Source organism: Dermacentor albipictus, unplaced genomic scaffold (assembly GCF_038994185.2).
Source record: "Dermacentor albipictus isolate Rhodes 1998 colony unplaced genomic scaffold, USDA_Dalb.pri_finalv2 scaffold_18, whole genome shotgun sequence".
NCBI classification, from domain to species: domain Eukaryota; kingdom Metazoa; phylum Arthropoda; class Arachnida; order Ixodida; family Ixodidae; genus Dermacentor; species Dermacentor albipictus.
The window spans coordinates 4,151,317-4,171,837 of NW_027225572.1; the positions used below are offsets into that span (position 1 = coordinate 4,151,317).

The window sequence follows — 20,521 nt, forward strand, 5'->3', positions numbered from 1 at the left end:
TAAATAACAACACGTTTCACAATATCGTCCTTGCAAGCATTGATAACATATCCATAATAAATTGTACAGTACATGAAACCTGTCTGGGAATTTAGGAAAACATAGATACTGCACCAGGAAATGCATTGCATGCCAGCGAATGTTGAGCACAGCCAAAATAGGTTTCCAACCTGTCAATCGCGCGCACCGCATGAACTAGCGCGGTTTACAAAATAGTTAATGTGAGCGCTGTTGCTTTTTCATGGTTGCGTTAGCATAATTAGTGTCAAAGTGGAAATAAGTCTGTATGTGAGAAGCCAGTCACACGCATTGTATAGAGTTGATGGGAGAGCGTGTATGCGTGTGTGTAATGCTGATGTACACAGAGTGGGTGTTCCAGCTATGCTGCATGGCGTTTTTTAAAAAGAGACGCGAAGATAACCAAGTGCGTATTGTTCTCAGAAGAGTAAAGCCAATAATGGTTTGTCGATGCCAATCCATTACAGAATTATTTGCAACTAGCGAACTTTTTAATTTCTGCTCTGAATATTATGTTGTCAATGAAGAACTGGCATGAAGTTGAAAGAAACTTAAAGCCAGGTATTTTTGGTCAGTCTGTTTTTTTACTGGCTGACAAAGAAAGCTGGCGAAGAATGAAAAACATCGTGTGGCTAACTGTCGATCCGCATCAAAGAGCAGCGCCCTCCATTTCAGCTATAGTCGAGGGGCTTGATGTGGCGACAGCGCGGCGTTGATGAGGAAAGAGTGCCGAGCTTGTTGTTGCCTGTGGAGCTTGTTTGAGGGCATTATCGCCGCGTAGAATGCATTGTCTTTTTTTAGAAACGCGATGCATGCAAGCTGGGACATCCTGTGCATAATCCAAGGTCAGCTCCCAACCACTGTCAGTTACCCTTCGCTCCTCGAAGAGGCAGGACTTGTGTAGAGTGAGTCACTCAACTGCCCTTTGCAATGTGGTGAACGTGGTGTAAATTTTAAATCAGGGACCTCAAAGTGGGGCGACATAATGCTGACGCCTTTCTCTGCATTGACCATTAAATTGCAGCTGTTTTTTTTTACCACGTAGAGACTTCAATGAAAATGAGTATGCTCTCCTAAAGAAATTCTTTTTGCTTTTCTCGCCCCACCATCATTTTTTTTTTCAGGCTACCTCCGCTAAGAAGGCCACATCCGGTTTATCCGCCTCCTAATAAACGACCAATGCCGCCTCCTCCCGTCTTTTTCAAGCCGTAAGACTCAAAATACGGCGCGGTCCTTTCAAGTACAGTACATGATAGTTCTTTTTGTTTATTTAGTCATTCTGTATGCTTGCACTTCCTCGAATAGGCAAGCAATCGTAAAACCCCTTATTTCCAAACCATTGTCCTTATAAACATCCCGCCTGTGGAACAACGAATAATGTCCCTGCATTTTCTATTAAGTCTTCTATCCGCAGACCAAAGTATTTGCATGCTTCATCTACACCCCGGCTGTTGTGATCCAGTAAAAATGCCTGACGAATAATATTTCATACTTCCAACACCACTTGTTTTGTTACCTCTGATTCACATTAATTTCCGAAGCTTCGGTTAGTGACAACTGCTGGTTGGCGGCCTTTGCTAATAATATGCGTGACATCAGTATTGGCTGCCACCTGCTTTTAGATCAATACTAGCGTAACGACGCTTTTGTGAATGTGGGCTCTGAACTGTTGTCACCATTTTTTCAGGAGACCGCCCCCTCCCCCGCCACCACGCAGGCCACCCGTTCAGCCTCCACCGGCTCCCCTACCGAAACCACCCGCGCCAGCACCACCGCAATACCAACCCTCACCACCACAATACCAACCCTCACCACCACAATACCAACCTCCCCCACCGGTGTACCAGCCACCACCTCCGGTTTCGAGACCACCGCCATCCCCTCCTGCGCCAAGGCCACGACCTCCTCCTCCAGCACCAAGGCCTCCAGCTAGACCACCACCATCATACCTGCCACCCCCTCCAGCCGTGAGACCCCCACCACCCCCTCCTGCTCCAAGGCCGCCACCTCCTCCTCCGGCACCAAGGCCTCCAGCTAGACCACCACCATCGTACCAGCCACCACCTCCGGTTCCGAGACCACCGCCACCACCTCCTGCTCCAAGGCCGCCACCTCCTTCTCCGGCCCCAAGACCTCCAGCTAGACCACCACCATCGTACCAGCCGCCACCTCCGGTTCCGAGACCGCCACCACCCCCTCCTGCTCCAAGGCCGCCACCTCCTCCCCCGGCCCCAAGGCCTCCAGTTAGACCACCACCATCGTACCAGCCGCCACCTCCGGTTCCGAGACCACCACCACCACCCCCTCCTGCTCCAAGGCCGCCACCTCCACCTTATCGACCCCCCCCTCCTGCTGCACGCCCTCCACCCCCACCACCACCAGCACCAAGGCCGCCTCCTAGAAGGCCACCTCCATCATATCAGCCACCAGCCCCAGTGCCCGCTCCTCCTCTAAGGCCAGCGCCTCCTGCTCCAAGACCGCCTGCACCACGACCACCTCCGCCCTCTTATCCTGCACCTGCGCCTAGGCCAGTGCCCTCCAGACCCCAGCCCCGACCACCATCCCCTGCTCTTAGACCCCAACCCCCGCCATCTCGACCCGTGCCGAGGCCTCAACCACCACGCCGACCACCGCCGGCTTACGTACCCGGACCCGCCTCGGGTCCTGCGCCTGGCCCTGCCCCTCGTCCAGTTCCGAGACCCGTTCCAAGACCAGGACCCTCTCCGACACCTGGATTTGGACCTGGACAAGTCGTGTACCAGCCACCGGCGGTCTATATACCATCGACTGTGTATGTGCCGTCTGTGATACCGGCTCATGCACCACCACCCTCATATCCGCCGCCCCCACCTCCTGCTGCTGCTTTACCGGCACCGCCACCGCGTCCGCGACCTCTGCCGAGACCCCCACCATCGTATACGCCGCCCCCAGCTGCTCCGAGGCCGGCACCGCCCCCCCTTGCACCGAGACCACCACCACCACCACCGCCTCCAAGGCCTGCACCCCCTCCCGTTTCTAGACCGCCGCCAGCGTACACGCCTCCGCAGGCGCCACAAGCGCCTAGACCACCACCACCCCCTCCTTCAGTTCCGAGACCACCCCCGACAATATCTCGGCCTCTACCACCACCTCCGGCGCCAAGGCCTTTGCCCCCAAGGCCTAGTCCACCTTACCAGCCTCCTCCTCAAGGTCCTAGTCCTGCTGGCCCTCCTGCTCCACCGAGAAGACCTCCACAAGAATACAGGCCTCCTGGTGGCTCACCAGAAGAGTGAGCATTCCAACCGTTACTTTTCAATCTCATTATTTCTGCGTCATGCCCGTATAGGTACTGTTCTGTAAGTGCTCTTCCCTATGAAAGCAAAGAGGGAGCATGCAGCTGCCACTTCCCTCTGGAATCACCTGTAAAGCAAGATTTATGAATCACTTGGGGGAGGAGGGGGGGCACTTGGCTTGTAGCGTACTCGCAAATGTTTTTCCAATTAGCCAAGAGGTGCTTCAGCTCAACTATTCACGCACATGCTCAGCATACTGCAACTCCCTGACGCTACATCACTTATAAAGCGGCGCATATCTATGACAGGGCTCCTATCGTAACATCGTGCATTATATCACAAGGTTTTCGTAATTACATCACAATATTAATTTTACATTGTATGGCAGACATGCCCACATGAACATAAGAAAACAAAAACACTGCAGTTTCAGGAATACGACTGTTGCTCTTTGTACCGCAATCACTGTCGAGGTTGTCCTTCAAAGTGTTTCGATGTACGACAACAAGCTCCGTTATTTATACATGTTCATCGTCTTCGGAATCAATTTACGCATTTACAAAAACAATAAATTTGACACAATATAATATTTTCTGCGACGATAATGAATCCTTGCTAAGTATCAGTCAGGGTATGCGGTTAAGAGTTGGTTGTTGCAACATAAATTTCTAGGGTGCTCTTAGCTAAATTACACCGCAGCGCACGTAAGTGGTCGGCCCAAAGCGGTGCATCCCAACATTTTACAGACGCCCTCGCTCCCTGCGAACGCGTGCCGGCAACGTAGCTGAGAAAAGCGCTGCAATACAGAGCCGTGAGCGCAGCGCGGAAGTACCTCAACTTCGTTTCGCAGCACCTCATCGCCAGCAGATAAAAATCGTCGAAATAATGCAGTGCGCGAACTGTGAGCAGAGCGTGGATCAGCTAAAGCTGCCTCATAGACGACGAGAGCAATGCTTGACGATATCTCTTTCAGTGTGTTTGAGCCGCCATCGAGACCAACTTAGTCCTTTATTTCCCGTATAAAACTTCTTTGGGCTGAAACATGTATTTCCTCTTCTCGACTTCCTTATAATGGTGTGCATAAAAATGCTCCAAATGCTGTGTTTGCTGTAGCCGGCTGGAAGCATAACCGTCGACATGAAAGTTCCTGCTCACATCGATCGTTTTGAACAGGTTGAAAAGCTGAATAATAAATGTCATAACAGTCAGGCAAACAAAAATATATTTTCGCTTGACCAACCAAACATCTCTTTCTGCCTTGATAAAATATTACTTGTATTTCATGTCGAAACAATTTGCCTCCCTTAAAATATTGACTGTATACTGAACCTAAATGCGTCCTTTACAATCGTATTTCCGAAATGATATTCCGCCTGGCAGGTCTTGTATATATTTTTCAGTTCTTTCAGTATGAGCTGGCTACACAATGTTTCTTGTAAATCAGAAAACAAAATATAGTGATCATCTCGATCAGTTCATGTTCTATAAAGAGACACTAAAGACCATCAATAAGTTAGCATAATTTGGTCAACCATCCTTCGAGTACTCATTCACATAGAAAGACTGGTTATTAGTGGAGAATATAAATGGCGCTGGCATCCTTCGTGAATTTTCTGCCCCAGCTGCAACGCCCATACATTCACATGAAATATTTCAAATTATTAGGAGTTGATCTACAAGGGCGGCCTCAATTTGGAGCCACCATTTCGGAATGGGGACTTTATTTATTTAGCACTTGATCCGTCATTTCAGGCATTACAGCGGGTGAGTCCAATTCATGAAACAAAACGTAAACGAAATCAATTTCCCAAAACACTACACACAACCGTCCGGAGTGAACACAAACAGCTATCGGCTCGATAACTTTGTAATCCATTTATACCCTTGTATTTTAAAATTAGAAAATCGTGAGCAAGAAAAGCAAAAGATTTCCTTTAATCATAAGTTACCATGTAAATAATATGTTTCTTGTCGATTGCCGAGGCTAAATCGTGTCTGAGTTCAACCAACTATGTAGCTCTAAAAAATCCGAGTTGCTTAGTCTTCGCTAGAGACTTGTCTTTGACTTCATGCATTTTGTTAGAAGGTTGGCTCCAAGGAAGATACTTCTTTTTTCTTTATTTAGCGGCGCGAGAGGAGTGGCACGACAGTGGGGACAACTGCTGATTACTATTTATTTTTGTGACCCCTAATTGTTTTGAACAAATTCAAAGTATCTTTTCGCATTTTTTGTCAGTTTTCAAGAGAAGTTCTCGACTTCTTCGGCTTCAGTCTTTTGGTTATTTATGCAATGTAATCCTTGTTTATCGATAACCTATACGTAGCTCCGAATAAACGCTGTATGAGCAAGACAGCGTCCTAATCAGGTAGCACAGGTACTTAAGCCTGTCTCTGGTTTCTCCCGGTAAGCCTTATTGTAGTGCAGAAACGTGATTTTCTAGTCCACCTTGACATTGCTCTTTTGCCATCCCTTTATGGCAAACTAAGTGTGCTCGTCAATGCGAACTGGAAGAAACACCGATGTGCCCGAGAGAATTGGTGTGGCCCTCCCAGTGACTGCCACTCGTTTCCTTCCAGGCTGCCTATGCCTCCCCCAACCCAACCCTTCGTTCCCATTTCGCCTCCACAGTAAGTTGACTCTGTGTGCTCTGTTGTTTGCGCAATTCCAGGCATCATCCACCGGATGACGATTTGTTCCTAGTTGTGTTGCTTCCGAACGAAGGCGGAGGTGACGGCGACGAAGAGCTGCCCCCAGAACGACCCGCGTATGTCAGAGCTCGTCTTCGTGCCCTCGCACTTCCTGACCTGCTCTGTCACGTCTTGGGAAATAACAATAACATTTTCCAAACTTCTTCTACTCTTCCAAAACCAGTAATCCATTTTCGTGCTTGCATTTTTTGTCTTTTCTCAGACATAACCACTACAAAAACCTATGAATTGTATAGTAAAGGCCAGGCGCACGAGCGAAATTATCTGAAAAAAAAGAAAAGTTAAATAGCTTATGCATGATTCATAGCATAAGTTTCAGAGAACCGCAGCTTTCGAGACGCGTGCTTTAGTATGCGCATCTTATGTTGGCTGCTTATGGCTGGCTATACATCAGGCCTCGCATCATGGTACAAACAGTCGTTGTGTTGACGTTGACATCGTTCACACCACCGTTATCACAAAGCGCGTGGCGCATCATATCCAAAGAGCCTAATCTTTATGATATTATTCTTTTTTTTTAAATCTTCGGTAATGTGAGTAGAAGACACATTATTTAGAGCCATGGCCAGAGGAACGAATGTTTTCTTTTTAGGTGACGGGCACGTAGAAAAAAGCTTTTCAGTACTGTGTAGTGTTAACTACACAGTACTACTGAGGCAGCATCGAAACACAAGCACACGCACAAGATCTCAAGGAGGGGAGGTGGGGAATATTCTGGGAATGTCCACCGAGTGGACATGTCCTTTATGTCGGCTGCTAAAGTGCTGATTGGTTGGTCTGAGGTACCAGCGAGAAAGAAACAGCAGCCCACAGGCAGCTTCTTTTCCATGGTTAGCTCTAGCTAATCAGTGGAAGCCGAAATAGACTGTCCACCAGGTGGACGCCTACTAAATACTCCTTCTCATTGCAGGCAGTCCGAGTACAATGTACATGCATATATAGATGATCCTTGAACTAGTAGGTAAATTAGCTTAAACATGGTTATGTAGTAGTGATCATTGTTATACAAGGATTAAAAGCTGAATTGCCGCAAAACAGTGAAGAGCGTCAACCATTTGTTTGGACAAAAGGCAAATAAATAAATAAATAAATAGAGGCATCTTTACAGGAATGTGAACATCCGGCAGAACACACGAAGCATGCGTAGACAACAAAGTGTAGTGACTCGCTGAGCTATAACTCTCTAATGTGTACGCGCTCATGTAAGCAGCGGAAGCCAGAACGCTGCCTTTGCTCCGGCACAGGCGATGGAGTAGAGCGTGGTGGTGCGTCCACGTCGTTTCTGCAGGTAGGCTCCCTCGCATCTCTACAGGCATTCCATTATTCAGTTCGAGGGCCACTCGTGTGCCGTTCATACCGCGTGAAGTCATGGCGGTGACCAAGGCGACGGCGAAAACGTGCTAAGGAGGCCGTTTAATTGGTATCGCAATAAAAAGCCTGAAAGCGTTATCCTGACACTCATTTTATTTAACTGCGCACTCGTTTGTAAACATACTTTCAGCGCCCACATGTTCATTACCGCTGATATTGTGTTCAATAAGCGTATGCGCACTACTGCGAAGAAATACTCCGGACGTAAAGAACTGAGGTACACATGAAGCGCAGACTATGAACTCGGCTTGCAGTGGCTCCAGTGTCTCGGTTCCTCACTTGCTTGCCCCAAAATTATTGCTTTAAGAACATATTTGGCATTTTACGTGGCAAAGCATCGCTATGATTATAAGGCACGCCATAGTGGGTAACTCCGGATTATTTTCACCATCTGGGGGAGGGGGGGGGGGGTTAATGTGTGGCCAATGCAAGGTACATAGGCGCTTTTTGCATTTGGCCCCCATCTAAATGCCGCCACCAGGGCCGGGATTCGATCCCGCGAGCTCGGGCTTACCAATGCAACGACAAAGCCAGTACGCCACCACGGTGGGGGTATCACTGCTTTACAGCGCAATGTTCCCCCATGCCACAGAACCAACATTAGGGTAACTCCACAAAAGATGGGAAAACCGCTCCCACAGGCAGGCATAGAAAAAAAAATTGGAGGGCACTTAAGCTTCGCTTTCAAGAGCGGAACGCGATACCGTTATCGCACCCCGTTCGCACCGCCAACTCATTCGCTCGATGCTCCTCAATCACACAAAGACATAGTTTTCATATACAACACTTCTAAGTCCACAGCACAACTTTGCGGAATCCTCGCACCGGTCCCCGCACGGCCCCAATTCGCTCAAACGAGACGAAGGGGAGAAACGGGCGAGTGGCGCGCCACCTGTCGGGGCAGCGCGTACATTGCGAGGACGGGGCTTTTGTGTTTGCTGCAAGATTGCTCTGCGTCTGCGCCAAGCGCAGAAGAAATGTAGCGGAAACGTACTTCGCTACTCGTTTAACTGCGACTTCAGTAATTTACATGCTCATAATTACCGATATACACCGCAGTATAACTTTCTACGGCACGTTTCTAAGGCAACACCGCATTCACTAGAGGCGCTTTTGTCCTGCTTTGAACCATCGAACTCATGGCCGAGAGGTAGCGTCTCCGTCTCACACTCCGGAGACCCTGGTTCGATTCCCACCCAACCCACGTTGCAAGCTCTTCTTATTTGTGAATTGCTTTCCGGCTTTTTTCGCTCACGGCCAACGCCGCCGGCGTCGACGACATCGGCTTTTCGGCGACACGAGCTCCTTAACGCTGTCGCGTTAAAAGCAGTTCAATATCAGCCGTAGCTGCGCCGTTACTGTAACTCATTCTCTGTTAATGTCACAGGCAAATATTTCTGGCGCAAGTACGTAAATGATAGCCACATTTAGTTATTTTCGTGCTTTCTTGTGTTCTATAATACGTGACCTCCATGGCTAATGTCCCGGAACAACAAGGAAATCTTACGACACAATCTTAGTGGTCATGGTTATAAGAGCCCATGTATTGAGCACCTTTTATAAAAACACGAAAATGCTGCGGTTCGTGAATTTCTGCGCTTAGACGTGAGAAGTTAGGCATAGGCCATTTTACAGATTACAGTTGTATTTTAAGATATTAAATCGGCAGACACATCAATGTGCAGTAAAAAAAGTTTCATGTGTGGTGCTGGTGAAATCCTTTGTCTAACAGTGCCGTTGTTGAGCAGCAGTTGTGTCAACTTAGCGACGTATCCGGTCCAGGCCGCCCCAGAGGCGACCCGTCCCATCGGGAGGACCTCCTGGACCCCTGGGTCCTGCCAGACCGAGCTCTGGCTACCCTCCTGCAGGAGAGCCCCCAACTGGCCCACCCGTGGTGGTACCGCGACCCGACAGGCCTGGTCCGGATGGCGATTTCCCGCCTTGCAAAGTACAAGGGGAAAACTTCTGTGTTCTCACTAACGACTACCCATCGTGAGTTTACCTTCTTTTCAAAATTTTTGCAAATAAAGCTTGTCCTTGAATGACACGGCAGATAATCTCTGCCCGACAATGGCCGAGCTACATATTAATTAAATTGCTCATATTTCACTGCCAGCAGAGCTACGTATTTAGAAAGCATCAGAAATGAATGATTCTGATCTCATACAAACGACTTGGTAATTCTAGGCTCCCTCAGCAAACGGCGTCCGCCAATCATGACTTTAGCTAAGGATGCTGCTGCTGTAGTCAGACGGTTCTCGGATTCATGGTTCAAACTCGGGCGTCGCTCAGAGGGTCGCCTGCCTACGCTGCCAGGGTGCCCAAAACATGGTAGCTGCCCTGTGCTGCACCGGGGCGTCACACTAAGCTGGCTTACGTGGACCCACGCCGTCGTCCTTCATATCGCCGAGTTGCCTGTAGGTGACGAAATGAAGCGGGGTGGTTTGAAGAAACGAATTGGTTTACCTTACACATTCGCAACTGACATCGCTCCATGGTAATGGGAGCACAATCCATGCCGGAGCACTTTAAATGTCTGATCTCACTACGTGTCTAAGCACACAGGTCAGCAGTCTCCAAAAGTCTCCAATTCTAAAACAGTCGAGTTCTCTAAGTGATTAGACTAGGAAATGTGATGAGCATGTCTCGGTCAATCATAATTACCGAACTGTTCGCAATATCTGGCGCATGACCCCGCACCATTTCGCTGGACTCCGCCTCCGATGTTAGGCGATCGCCCCCGCATTCGTCGCTTTCCGTGGCGGGCAGCTTGCACCGATGTGAGAAGCCTAGCCTTGATTTTCATTACCGCTTCCACAGAATGCGGCAGTCCCTATCACTTCAAAGGGTGCTCCTTTCTTGACCTGTGTATAGTCGGAGCCGGCCTCCGCCGTCGTTTAGGCGGATGTTGCTAAAGGGGTCGCTTCGTGGGAAGCACCCAAAGAATGCCCATTGCCGTTTTGAGGCGTAACATTACCAACAAAATGTTCCTACAGAAGAAAACTTCGGGAATCCCCAGCCCGCGAAAGTTAAAATTTCACTTAGCCTTTCACGGCGCGACTGCGCGTGCGCCCTGTCCAAGTAGATTAGTCACAAAACGCTTTGGAAGTGTGACCTCCGGAGCTCGATCTCGGAGGCAAGTCCCTTTTGAAAAAATCACACGGATGTACGCGCACTGCTGCTAGCACTCGTGCCATGTAGCGCGTTGCAGCTCCAACATTAGCGCTACGTCGATGCGTTGATGAAAACGTGTGTAGCGTGTAACTGCAGCTCCACGTTTAAATGGGAAAGCAGCCAGGGCTTCGTTCGGCCTACACCGTTAACCAGGTTACGTAACCGCCTTTCATTGATGGATGGATGGATGGATGGATGGATGGATGGATGGATGGATGGATGGATGGATGGATGGATGGATGGATGGATGGATGGATGGATGGATGGACGGATGGACGGATGGACGGATGGACGGACGGACGGACGGACGGACGGACGGACGGACGGACGGACGGACGGACGGACGGACGGACGGACGGACGGACGGACGGACGGATGGATGGATGGATGGATGGAAAAACTTTATTGAGGTCCGTTAGGCCATGCTAGTTTCCTAGCCCGAAGCGGGTGACGGCTAGTAAATGTATCGAAAAACCTCTGCGTTACACTGGGGGACACTCCAAGAGCATCACGTTGCTGACGAAGTCTTCTTGCAGGGTCGCGCTTCTCTAGATGATGGTGCCAGTGCGTGCCTAACCTCACGTACTCGCATAAGGAGTGATAACACTGGGTCAATACGAAACTGAAAAGATGCCGATGACCACAATTGGTTAAGCATTCATCACAGTGTGTCGATGAGAGCATTTTAACATACCAGGCCGACAAAGAGGCCACTGACGAGCGCAGTTGTCGTAATGTCGACGGCAGCAAGAAAATCAGCGGGCCAACCAAAGTTTGACCGATGCCCACGCGATTCTCTACTGAGCCGACAAGGCGATAACAACAGCGCCATTGCTTGTATATATGGTTATGCGCACTCAAAAGGAGTCTAAGCATGTTTTTGAAGTTTATATGCATGAACTTCAGCCCTCTCAAGCAGTGCACATGATGTTTGAGCCGATGTTGATCGTGTTCAGCGAAGGTTAGGTCTAGCGGAGCCATTCATTGCATGCACCGGCGTGGACCTGTTTCGTGGACCTGCGCTGAAAAGTAAGCGGTTAGGAGGGAGGAAATTGCTTTTAGTTCTGGCCTTTGCGATTTGCAGTATACTGCTCTTCACTTCACCCAGCGAGCACACACGAAGTGGGAAGCAGCGACACAGCCCTGTGCCAGCACCTGTGCCAGCACCTGTGCGTGTCACCATTGCTGACGACTGCCAGTAGTTTTGCCACGAAATGCACAACCGATGCACACTGAACCTGGGCACAGGCACACAAATCAGCCGGCGAAAGCCCCGGCACCCTTCCAAAACGTTTCCAACAGTCTGCGGCAGACCGCAGCACAGAAAAAGAAAAAAAGGAAGATTTTCTAGCAAAGATATTCGGCCTTAGGAGCTATCTATCCAAGCAACGTCCTCACGCATTTTTTGTCTCTATTTGTTGAAACCATCAATTAAAAAATGCTTTTCCGTGAAGATGAGTATTTTTCTCACCTGAGCCGCAAGAAAAAGCGGTCACTGAAGGGTCATCCTGAGCAGATGAAATTAAATTATTTAGACTGCCTGTAACCTTTTCAAATTTACTTTACAGTGAAGCTGTATACGGCTAGGATCCCGGAATTCTTTCGCGTTACTCGACAGAAAACTATCATCTTCAATGGCTCGTACCCCCGTAAGGCAGAGACTACAGGCACTCAGCAAAGTAAAGCGAACAGTGTATTTGTTCTTTCGAATCATGCATACAGCATACAGAACAGCATACTTCTCAATAAACACCAAGCTCACAACTAGCATGCGAACCACATTATTGGTAATAAGGCGCTCGTCAAAGCAATGCGAAGCGGTCCCCGCCTACATTTCCCGGCAGAGGTCGTGCAAGCTGCCGTGGCGACGCCAGCCGTCCCTAGCCTGTCGTGTATGAAATCACTGGCCCTCCAAATGATTGAAGTGTTGCTGCAGCACCATTATGGGCGGCGTGCTGTAAAATCACCCTTACTCCCCGTTCCTACCATTCCGTATCTCACGCAGACGTGAGATACGGAAGGATGGATGGTTGGATGGATGTTATGAGCGTCCCCTTTGGAACGGGGTGGTGGGTTGCGCCACCAAGCTCTTGCTATTATACTGCCGAATAACACGAACGCGAACGCGTGGGACGCCATCTTGTGGGCAGCTTGAGTGCAGAGAGGCAGATCGCGCGTTTTCTTTTTTAGTAGTCAACTGTACTCTCTGACTACACCAGCGTAGCCTTGCGATGCCCATGCACTTTCCTTCTCGTGCAGGCCTTTGCTGGGTGTGCGCTCTCTTTCCTCTCACGCACCGTACGTTGCTGCTTCTTTCGACTTTATGCTAGTGGTGCTTACGGTTGTTCAGTTTTGCTGTAGTGGACTGAAGCTCTGCGTCTAGCGCTTCGACATGCTCACGTGAGACAGTGCGGTCGATGTGAACGCCATGGAATGCCGACTGCTGTTGACCTTACAGCGACTACGTGGGAAAGATGGTGGAGCGCGACCTGAAGAAGATCAAAATCATGTACGAGGAGCTGCAGACCGTGGGCGACCCCGAGCTGTTCCCCAACCACCTGGGCACCGGGCCTGCCGCGCGCGGAGCGTTCGCCTGCGAGACCGACGCGAAAACGATGCGGCCTGGCTGGGCCAAGGACGCCGTCTCGGGCGAGTGGATGCTCGTCATCAACACGGACGCCTTCCCGCAGAAAGTGCGAACAGAAAGCTGCAGGTGAGTGTTTCATCTCCGCGGATGCTGTTATACTATGCACTCACTCACAGCAATCTTAGTTATTCCTCTGAATCACCGATACTAACCCAAATAAAATGTTTTTTACAGATGTTAAATGTTTTTAGAAAGCTAACTCGAGCATACAAACTAATTGACAAAAAAATGCAGGACACAGTTTGTGCAAACAGACATGCTCTGTTACCACAGGTAATGTGTATGATATTTGACGCAGATATCTGAGTCTTGTGTCCATGGTCTTCTCCGAGCCACTTCGTTAACTGAATGACGAAATCGCGCGGCTAGTATGTGAGACACCATGTCTGCATGCACAAAAGACAGATTAGGGGCGTCAAGAACCTTGTCTGTTTTCTTATCACTCTTAAGTTAAGCTGCGTGTCTAAGCGCGATCAAATCGTAATCGAAATCTTATCGTTACATTGCACAGTACAACACACATAACCATGTAAATTTCATCCTGTACATATCGCTTAGAATAAGTGGTATGGCATTAGTGAGCCCACCAATAAGACTTATCCTTAACACCCGAGAGCTCCATACTCTCACAACAATACTTAAGGCAGCGTTCCACCCCTGCGGCCACAGCCGGGCGTGTCCTGGTCAATTGTGACCATTGCTGCACCTCCAATCAATCCTTTTGAGAAATAAATAACATCTGCACTGTCGGGATATAGCATAGGTGTACTATATCTCAACAATACAGAAGTTATTCATTCATTCATTCATTCATTCATTCATTCATTCATTCATTCATTCATTCATTCATTCATTCCGGTACTTTCGAGGCCGTGAGGCCTTACAGAGAGGAGCGGGGGTATGAACAACCATAGAAAAGTCAAATTTTAGAAGAGCACGTGCACTTCACGGCAAAACTTCTTCAATTGCCGACTTGAAGGATGCAGGTGCTGCTAGCGAGACAACGGATGTAGGGAGGTGATTGCAGCCGACGCTACTCTTTGGGACAAAGGATTCGTAATAACACTTACTATGGCAATTCGGCCCGCCAACTTTGAGATGATAGCCTACGCGTGATGATGCGTAATGAGGCACGGAGAAAAGAGATTGCTTCACGTTTTCATGAAAGTAATAAATTTTAGGAAATACGCATAATTGGGCTGCGTGTCATGCAGAAAGGTGAAGAAGATACATTTTTTTTTCATTAGTGATGCGCTTGATTAGAGCGACGTGATTTGGGATTTTGTTTGGGGATCCCAGATAGAGGAGGCATATTCGGATCAGACTAAGGCCTTGTATATGAAGCAGTTCCAAGGGGAATGGTGTTTGGCAGTTGCGAAATATACTTACGTGGTATTGGGCAATGTAATTGTGATACTTAACCGAACGCATTTATCCTGATTGAGACACAGACAGAATGCTACCTGCGTCTTCCCCGGTAATTCTGCGTCGCCATAATGACGTGTTCAAAATTTGAACGTAGTTTTTGTGTCTTATTCTTAAGCTGTGTTTTTCCAAGATTTCCTATAATAAATGACCATTTTTTTCGACAACCCTCAATTGGTTTTATTCTCAGCATACGTCCAACGCGAGGACCTTAGAAAAAATTGAGTAATTGTAATTTGCAAAATGGTTTCAGTTGAAAGAAATATAAAGCGGGTCCGCATCTGCGATTGCTTTTACTTGTCTAATAAAACATGTGCCTTCCATTCCCCTTCACCTTAAACGGGCCTGCAACCCGCCTGAGAGAACTTTTATTCCTTGGCAGCCATCCCACCGTTACAATGCTGTGACTTTTTCGCACCAAAGTGAACGTTAAACTTGACACTGCGCGGGGTTTTCATTTTTATGAGGGTATGTCAGGTAGCTTATATTCATGCGGTATTTAAAGGTTTGCGTAGAATATGCGCTGCTTTGCAAATATGTGCAAACAAAGCGAATGTCGCCAAAAGCTGCAATTTTGTATACCGATAAAGTCGCCCACAGTGGCCACCGCGTCGAGCCACTTGGCCTGTTAGCAGCGCACCTGTTTTATCCGCTCACTGTAGTGCCATTGAAATGACCGTCGAAGGGACTCGAGCTTAGAGCACCCATTCATTGCTTGTGCTTTGAAATTCCTTGAGCGTCCAACGGCCAAACACTGGTGCCGGCGTGCGCAGATCACCCGACGAGCCGTGCTCCTTCATCGCCCCGTTCTACGAGTCGACGTGCCAGCAGCGCTACAGCCTGCACCGGCTGCTGGCGCTGCACCCGTGGAACCCCGAGAGGAGCCCGCAGGTGACGCTCTTCAAGTTCCCCGCCGGCTGCTCGTGCCGCGTCGACGCCAGCGGAGGCGCCGCCCAGCCGCAGTCGTACAAGAAGTGACCACGGCTTCCTGCACTCTCTTGAGGACGCGCTCACTTTCGACCCAGTCGTCTACCTGAGATGAGTTTGGTTGAGGCCTGCTCGCGACAGATCCCCGGCTTTCGATCAAAGAACGTGGGCATTCTCTAGCCTTTTTCCCGTTCAGCATTATATACCGATGTGTCCCTTGTTTCGGTGGTATGCACGATTTTCTACGATGGGTAGGCGCACTTGCTACCTAAGGTGCGACAACATTGTCAGATCGAGAAGCATACGCGATGCCAGCTTCTTAATCCGTCGCAGGATGGCTCAGTTTTTGAAAGCAGTAGCAACTATTGAATCACTTTGTAATCCGGCCATTAGCACTGGACACAGCTCAGTAGTACGGAAGCTGCATGCGAGCTGAGTTTTGTCTATCAGGTTTCTTACCGGAGCGCCAACCTTATTATTCAAGCACAATGTTATTCAAGTAAGAATAATATTCATCTATGACTTCGTAAAAACGATCTAAAAAGCCGGGTTATTCTATTGTGTTTCACTATCACAGGAAAGCACGCAAGCGCGTGTGATGGACCGCTAGTATTCCTCCGGAAAACGACAGGCTGAAATGTACAGCATTCGGATACATATTCCGTATCATTGCAATATCCGTACCGTAAGAATTTCTTTAAACATGTTTTAGATAAGCGCAAATAAGAGGTACAGCGCATATTACCACAGGAGTTTCTTTCACTCATAAGCCAACGTGCTCCCAATTGGGACAGCCAAAGTAATTATTGCACGATTTGTTGAGCATGACCAAGAGCAGTGTCTTCCTCATAAACTCAGACAGTTACGAACACTTGTAGTAGAAACTTTGGCAACGCCTAAGTTTCACGATCGAAAGAGTATTCCTGCGAAGAAATATGGGCTCAGATAAGAACCATTTCAGTCCTGCAGTTATCGACAAGCTTTCGTTATGTATGTCTGTAGTGGCGTGTCATGTGACCAAAAATTGCGTGTGCCTTCTCTGTGATCAGCGACCTTTGAACCGATGATGGTCAAAAATTGTTGCTGTGGAAGACCCGCTTGCACCTCGCAATGTACGTCTACGCTTCCTGTGTCCCTGTGATCACTGCCTCTTTTCTTCATGCGCCTATATAATCCATGCGCTGCCTGAAACCGTGCTAAATATCGCTGTCTCAACTGGTAAGGATTCCACCCGATGCTGCATGCTCCTTCGCGGAAGTGCTGTGTCTGTGCTCCTTTGTAGTTTTTGTTTCTTCCTATTTTATAACAGGGGGGACGCCGTGACGTCATAGAAACAGGAGGGGGAATGCCTGGGACTTGCGCCACAGTTTCCATGCTCACCAGCAGGAAACTATTTAACTTTCATTTACATGCCCACTAACGGCCACTCACTCTGAGATGCCAGCTTCTGTTCGTCATCTCTTTGCTTGCTGGGGTAGTAAGCAGAGGCAAGCGTAGATGCAGCCCTCCATGCTGTACTGTTCCCAGTGTGCAGTATCCCCTTCGCGTTTCTATAGAGCCCACGCGAATTGCGACGTCCCCCTCACTCTGCCCTCATCGCGATGCGTCCCAGTATTTCTTTATTTCAAGTTACGTATTCAGTGGACGCCAGATGGCCCTTTCTCATGGTTTTCAGACAAGGGTGCAAGCAGCGGGAATGACTCTGATCTATGAATGTATGTTTTTCCTTTCAATGCAGCACATACTGCGCAAGTCGCATCTAATAAACAGTCTCCGAAAACGTGGTCTTTGCGTCATTATTTCTGCCTTTCTTCACTGCACCGATTAATTTATCGTGAGTCGCGTTCACATGACCACGCAGTGCCATGAATGCTATACATTTAAATCATGTCACAATCACCTACATCTAGAACAAGAAACACATATTTTTTAAGCGTCATCGAAGCAAAGAAATAAAATGTGTTCAAAGCTTTTCTATCTTGGATACGATTTGGTACGGTGCGGATGACGTCGCAACGAACGCGGTGCCGAGAGTGTGCTTGCCGACAGCCGTCAGACAAAGCGAATGCTGAACAATGGCGCTAATGCAGAGCATGAAACGTAGTGGCGCCGACGCAAGTGCACCGAGCAACACCATCGCGGGCCGCGAGCAGGACAGGCAATGATGCCAGCGTCGGCCAGAAATGAATACAACGTCCTGAAACACGACTCTGGCCGCGCCTGTCACTCATAATAAGCAGCCATTCATCTGGCGTTGAGCACATTCGCTGCACTCACTGCGACAACAGCAGCTGACAGCTTCCTTCTTGTGATGTGCACGCAATGCCGTTCTCGCACGGCACCTGTCGCGCCTGCGCAATACGTGCACAAGTGCCACAGCACATAGAATGTTTGTGTGTGGCTCGGGCCACCTTGATGAAGTTTCTAAACACGAGCATTGCTTCATAGCGCAGTGGAAGGCACGTATCACTCCAAAGTGCGCATTGCCGCAGTGCTGTCAGTTAAAATCTCACTGGAGTTGGGCAAAAGCGCAGAAGCCCTTATTTGACTATAATCATTGGCTTGCCTTCATTCCAAAACCTTATTGAGCGCGACATTGTCATTAAAAAATGCTAATGATATTTTTATTACCGCGCAGGTGTGGCATGTGTCGCCTTAGGTCTCACCTCACGAATCGCGAAAAGTTATCGGCACGCATTTTCCGAATCACCCGGTACATTCTTATGCCCACATTGAGAAGGCACTCTTGTACTCGTGTGAATTACAGTGGCACAACGGCAGGAAATGACCTAGACAAGTGCTGTTAGTTCCTGTCCTTGTCCCGGCGTGCGCTGTAATTCAGAGAAACATGGAACACTGACCAACTCAAACCTTCTGCCATTGTGAACTGTTCAGTACACGTGCCTCTAGGCGAAGTGCTTCGTGTTCTGCTATCGTCCCCTTCAAACCCAACGCCAATTCAATATTTCATCACGAAGAAAGCACCATAACTTTTTCACGTTTCATCCATGGCATACCCTTCGTAAGGTTATCAAAATACAAAAAATCGACCGTGTTATGGGCCATCACATTGGCACTATCAAGCGCTACATGGTCCATAGAAGAAACCAACAGCAACAGTCGCTGCGATGAATCTGAGTTATATATTCTCGATGTTGTTTACGTCAACCAACAAGAAAATCTCACCGAGAGCACGTAGCGCAAGGACCTCCGCAATATATTGTCGCCTCGTAGTGGCCGTGAAGAACACAGCCTCCAAACTGAATAACTAACCTTCTTATTGGGCGAACCTGCACCCACAAAAGCAAGTTAAGCTCAAGACCCAACGATAGCAGCTAACACAGTCATCTATCGTCGAAACCTCACCTGTGGGTGAAACGCATCGGCTTTTGTACATCACTCGTCGAAGGTTCGAGCGTAATCGCTGTTAATCGCGTGATCTCCATAAACTTCTACACAATTAGTGTAGCGCATGTAACCTCATCACACAAGGTACGGCGAGGACATACACAAGGCGTCTAATCAACGATACCATTCGCGTAAGTTGTAAATCATGAAGGCGCGTCTTGCGCTGAGTGATAAATTTAAATTGTTAACGGATGAAATGCGGTCCCCGAGAAAAGGACAAATAAGCACACCTGCCAATGTTCCCCTCTTTAAAAGCGCCGTCCCGATGCTGCAGACACGAGGACATGAAACTAAAGCCCATATGATAAAAAAAAATATCAAAAAAACAAGGTACCTGAGTTTTTTAGCCCTGATAAAAGAGTTGAAGGTACCCGCCGTGGTTGCTCAGTGGCTATGGTGTTGGGCTGCTGAGCACGAGGTCGCGGGATCGAATCCCGGCCACGGCGGCCGCATTTCGATGGGGGCGAAATGCGAAAACACCCGTGTGCTTAGATTTAGGTGCACGTTAAAGAACCCCAGGTGGTCAAAATTTCCGGAGTCCTCCACTACGGCGTGCCTCATAATCAGAAAGTGGTTTTGGCACGTAAAACCTCAAATATTATTATTATTATTAAGAGTTGAAGGTGCTCAATATTGCGACGTAGATAAAGATTAGGCAAAATTATGCTGACAAGATAGATGCAAAGAAGTCACAGCCAAGATGCAGAATAACCACTAACCACGAACGAGCTTCTTCGTCGTCCTGCTGAGCACATTTTTCAGAATGCGGGAATGGTGTGTAACATAACCTCTGGCGGTCGGAGCGCCTGCTCGGCGCTTAGACAAGGGTAGGGCTGTAGGCTGAAACGTACGGCTTGAGACGGGACACATGCAAGACATCGAAGGGGGGCGGGGCACCTTTTAGGGTCCGGAGTAGTGGGAAAGAAGTTTAGAATACATGCCGACGTAGCGGCAAGGGGTCCAAAGAAGGACCAAGGATTGCCTAGGTATACTTTGTGGCGCAAAATACATTTCTTAAAAAGGGACAGAAGAAAGGAAAACAGTGAAGCGCCAAACTACCAACTGTTTAATGACAGCCTGAACAAACGTTCAAAAGAATATGCAGGATTCTACGTTCGGAGCTGGGCCGTCAGATCCGGTTTTCCACGATCTTCTCAGATGCATGTGCTACGCCAACTTCCCTGCGTTGGTTGCTGCAAGTAAACTGAGAGACTACTGGAACGTGGTGAGTACTGCCATAGAAACCACATGGAACAGTATGCTATCTTGCCTACTGCGGAGTATGAACACGGCAACCACAAAGAAGAGGCGGACAGAGGGACTTATGGTTATTAGTGATACCAATATTCCAAACGATATGGTCAACCTTCTCAACAAGGGACCAAAATACGGACTTGAGCCCCAGGTTCCAGCACAAGAGCTTCTGGCATGGAATCGGCAAGTCGCAAGAAAAGCACCCCAGGAACAGCACGAGCGTTGCCTGCTAGATGGTGTAGACAGCTTACAGAGAGCTGCCCCCAAGGCCGGAACTGGTCGACAGATGCGAATGTTGCAACGGGTGGTGTCTTTT

General features: G+C 48.6%; 1 protein-coding gene across 31 annotated transcripts in view; it reads left to right on the forward strand.

The window, feature by feature from the left end:
- Positions 1–17,327, forward strand: part of LOC135908732 (nascent polypeptide-associated complex subunit alpha, muscle-specific form-like) — a 236,484-nt gene extending 219,157 nt beyond the window's left edge. For 25 of the 31 annotated variants that reach the window (XM_065440583.1, XM_070529180.1, XM_070529186.1 and 22 more), the window contains 6 exons: positions 1,143–1,226; positions 1,706–3,286; positions 5,960–6,055; positions 9,153–9,362; positions 13,003–13,257; positions 15,390–17,327. In XM_065440583.1, the coding sequence (XP_065296655.1) occupies positions 1,143–1,226; positions 1,706–3,286; positions 5,960–6,055; positions 9,153–9,362; positions 13,003–13,257; positions 15,390–15,594 (2,431 nt within the window). In that variant the 3' untranslated portion in view covers positions 15,595–17,327. Of the gene's footprint in view, positions 1–1,142; positions 1,227–1,705; positions 3,287–5,867; positions 5,919–5,959; positions 6,056–9,152; positions 9,363–13,002; positions 13,258–15,389 lie in introns of all 31 variants that reach the window. The other 6 variants (XM_070529172.1, XM_070529189.1, XM_070529168.1 and 3 more) reach the window with 5 other exon arrangements.
- Positions 17,328–20,521: the final 3,194 nt, after the last annotated feature.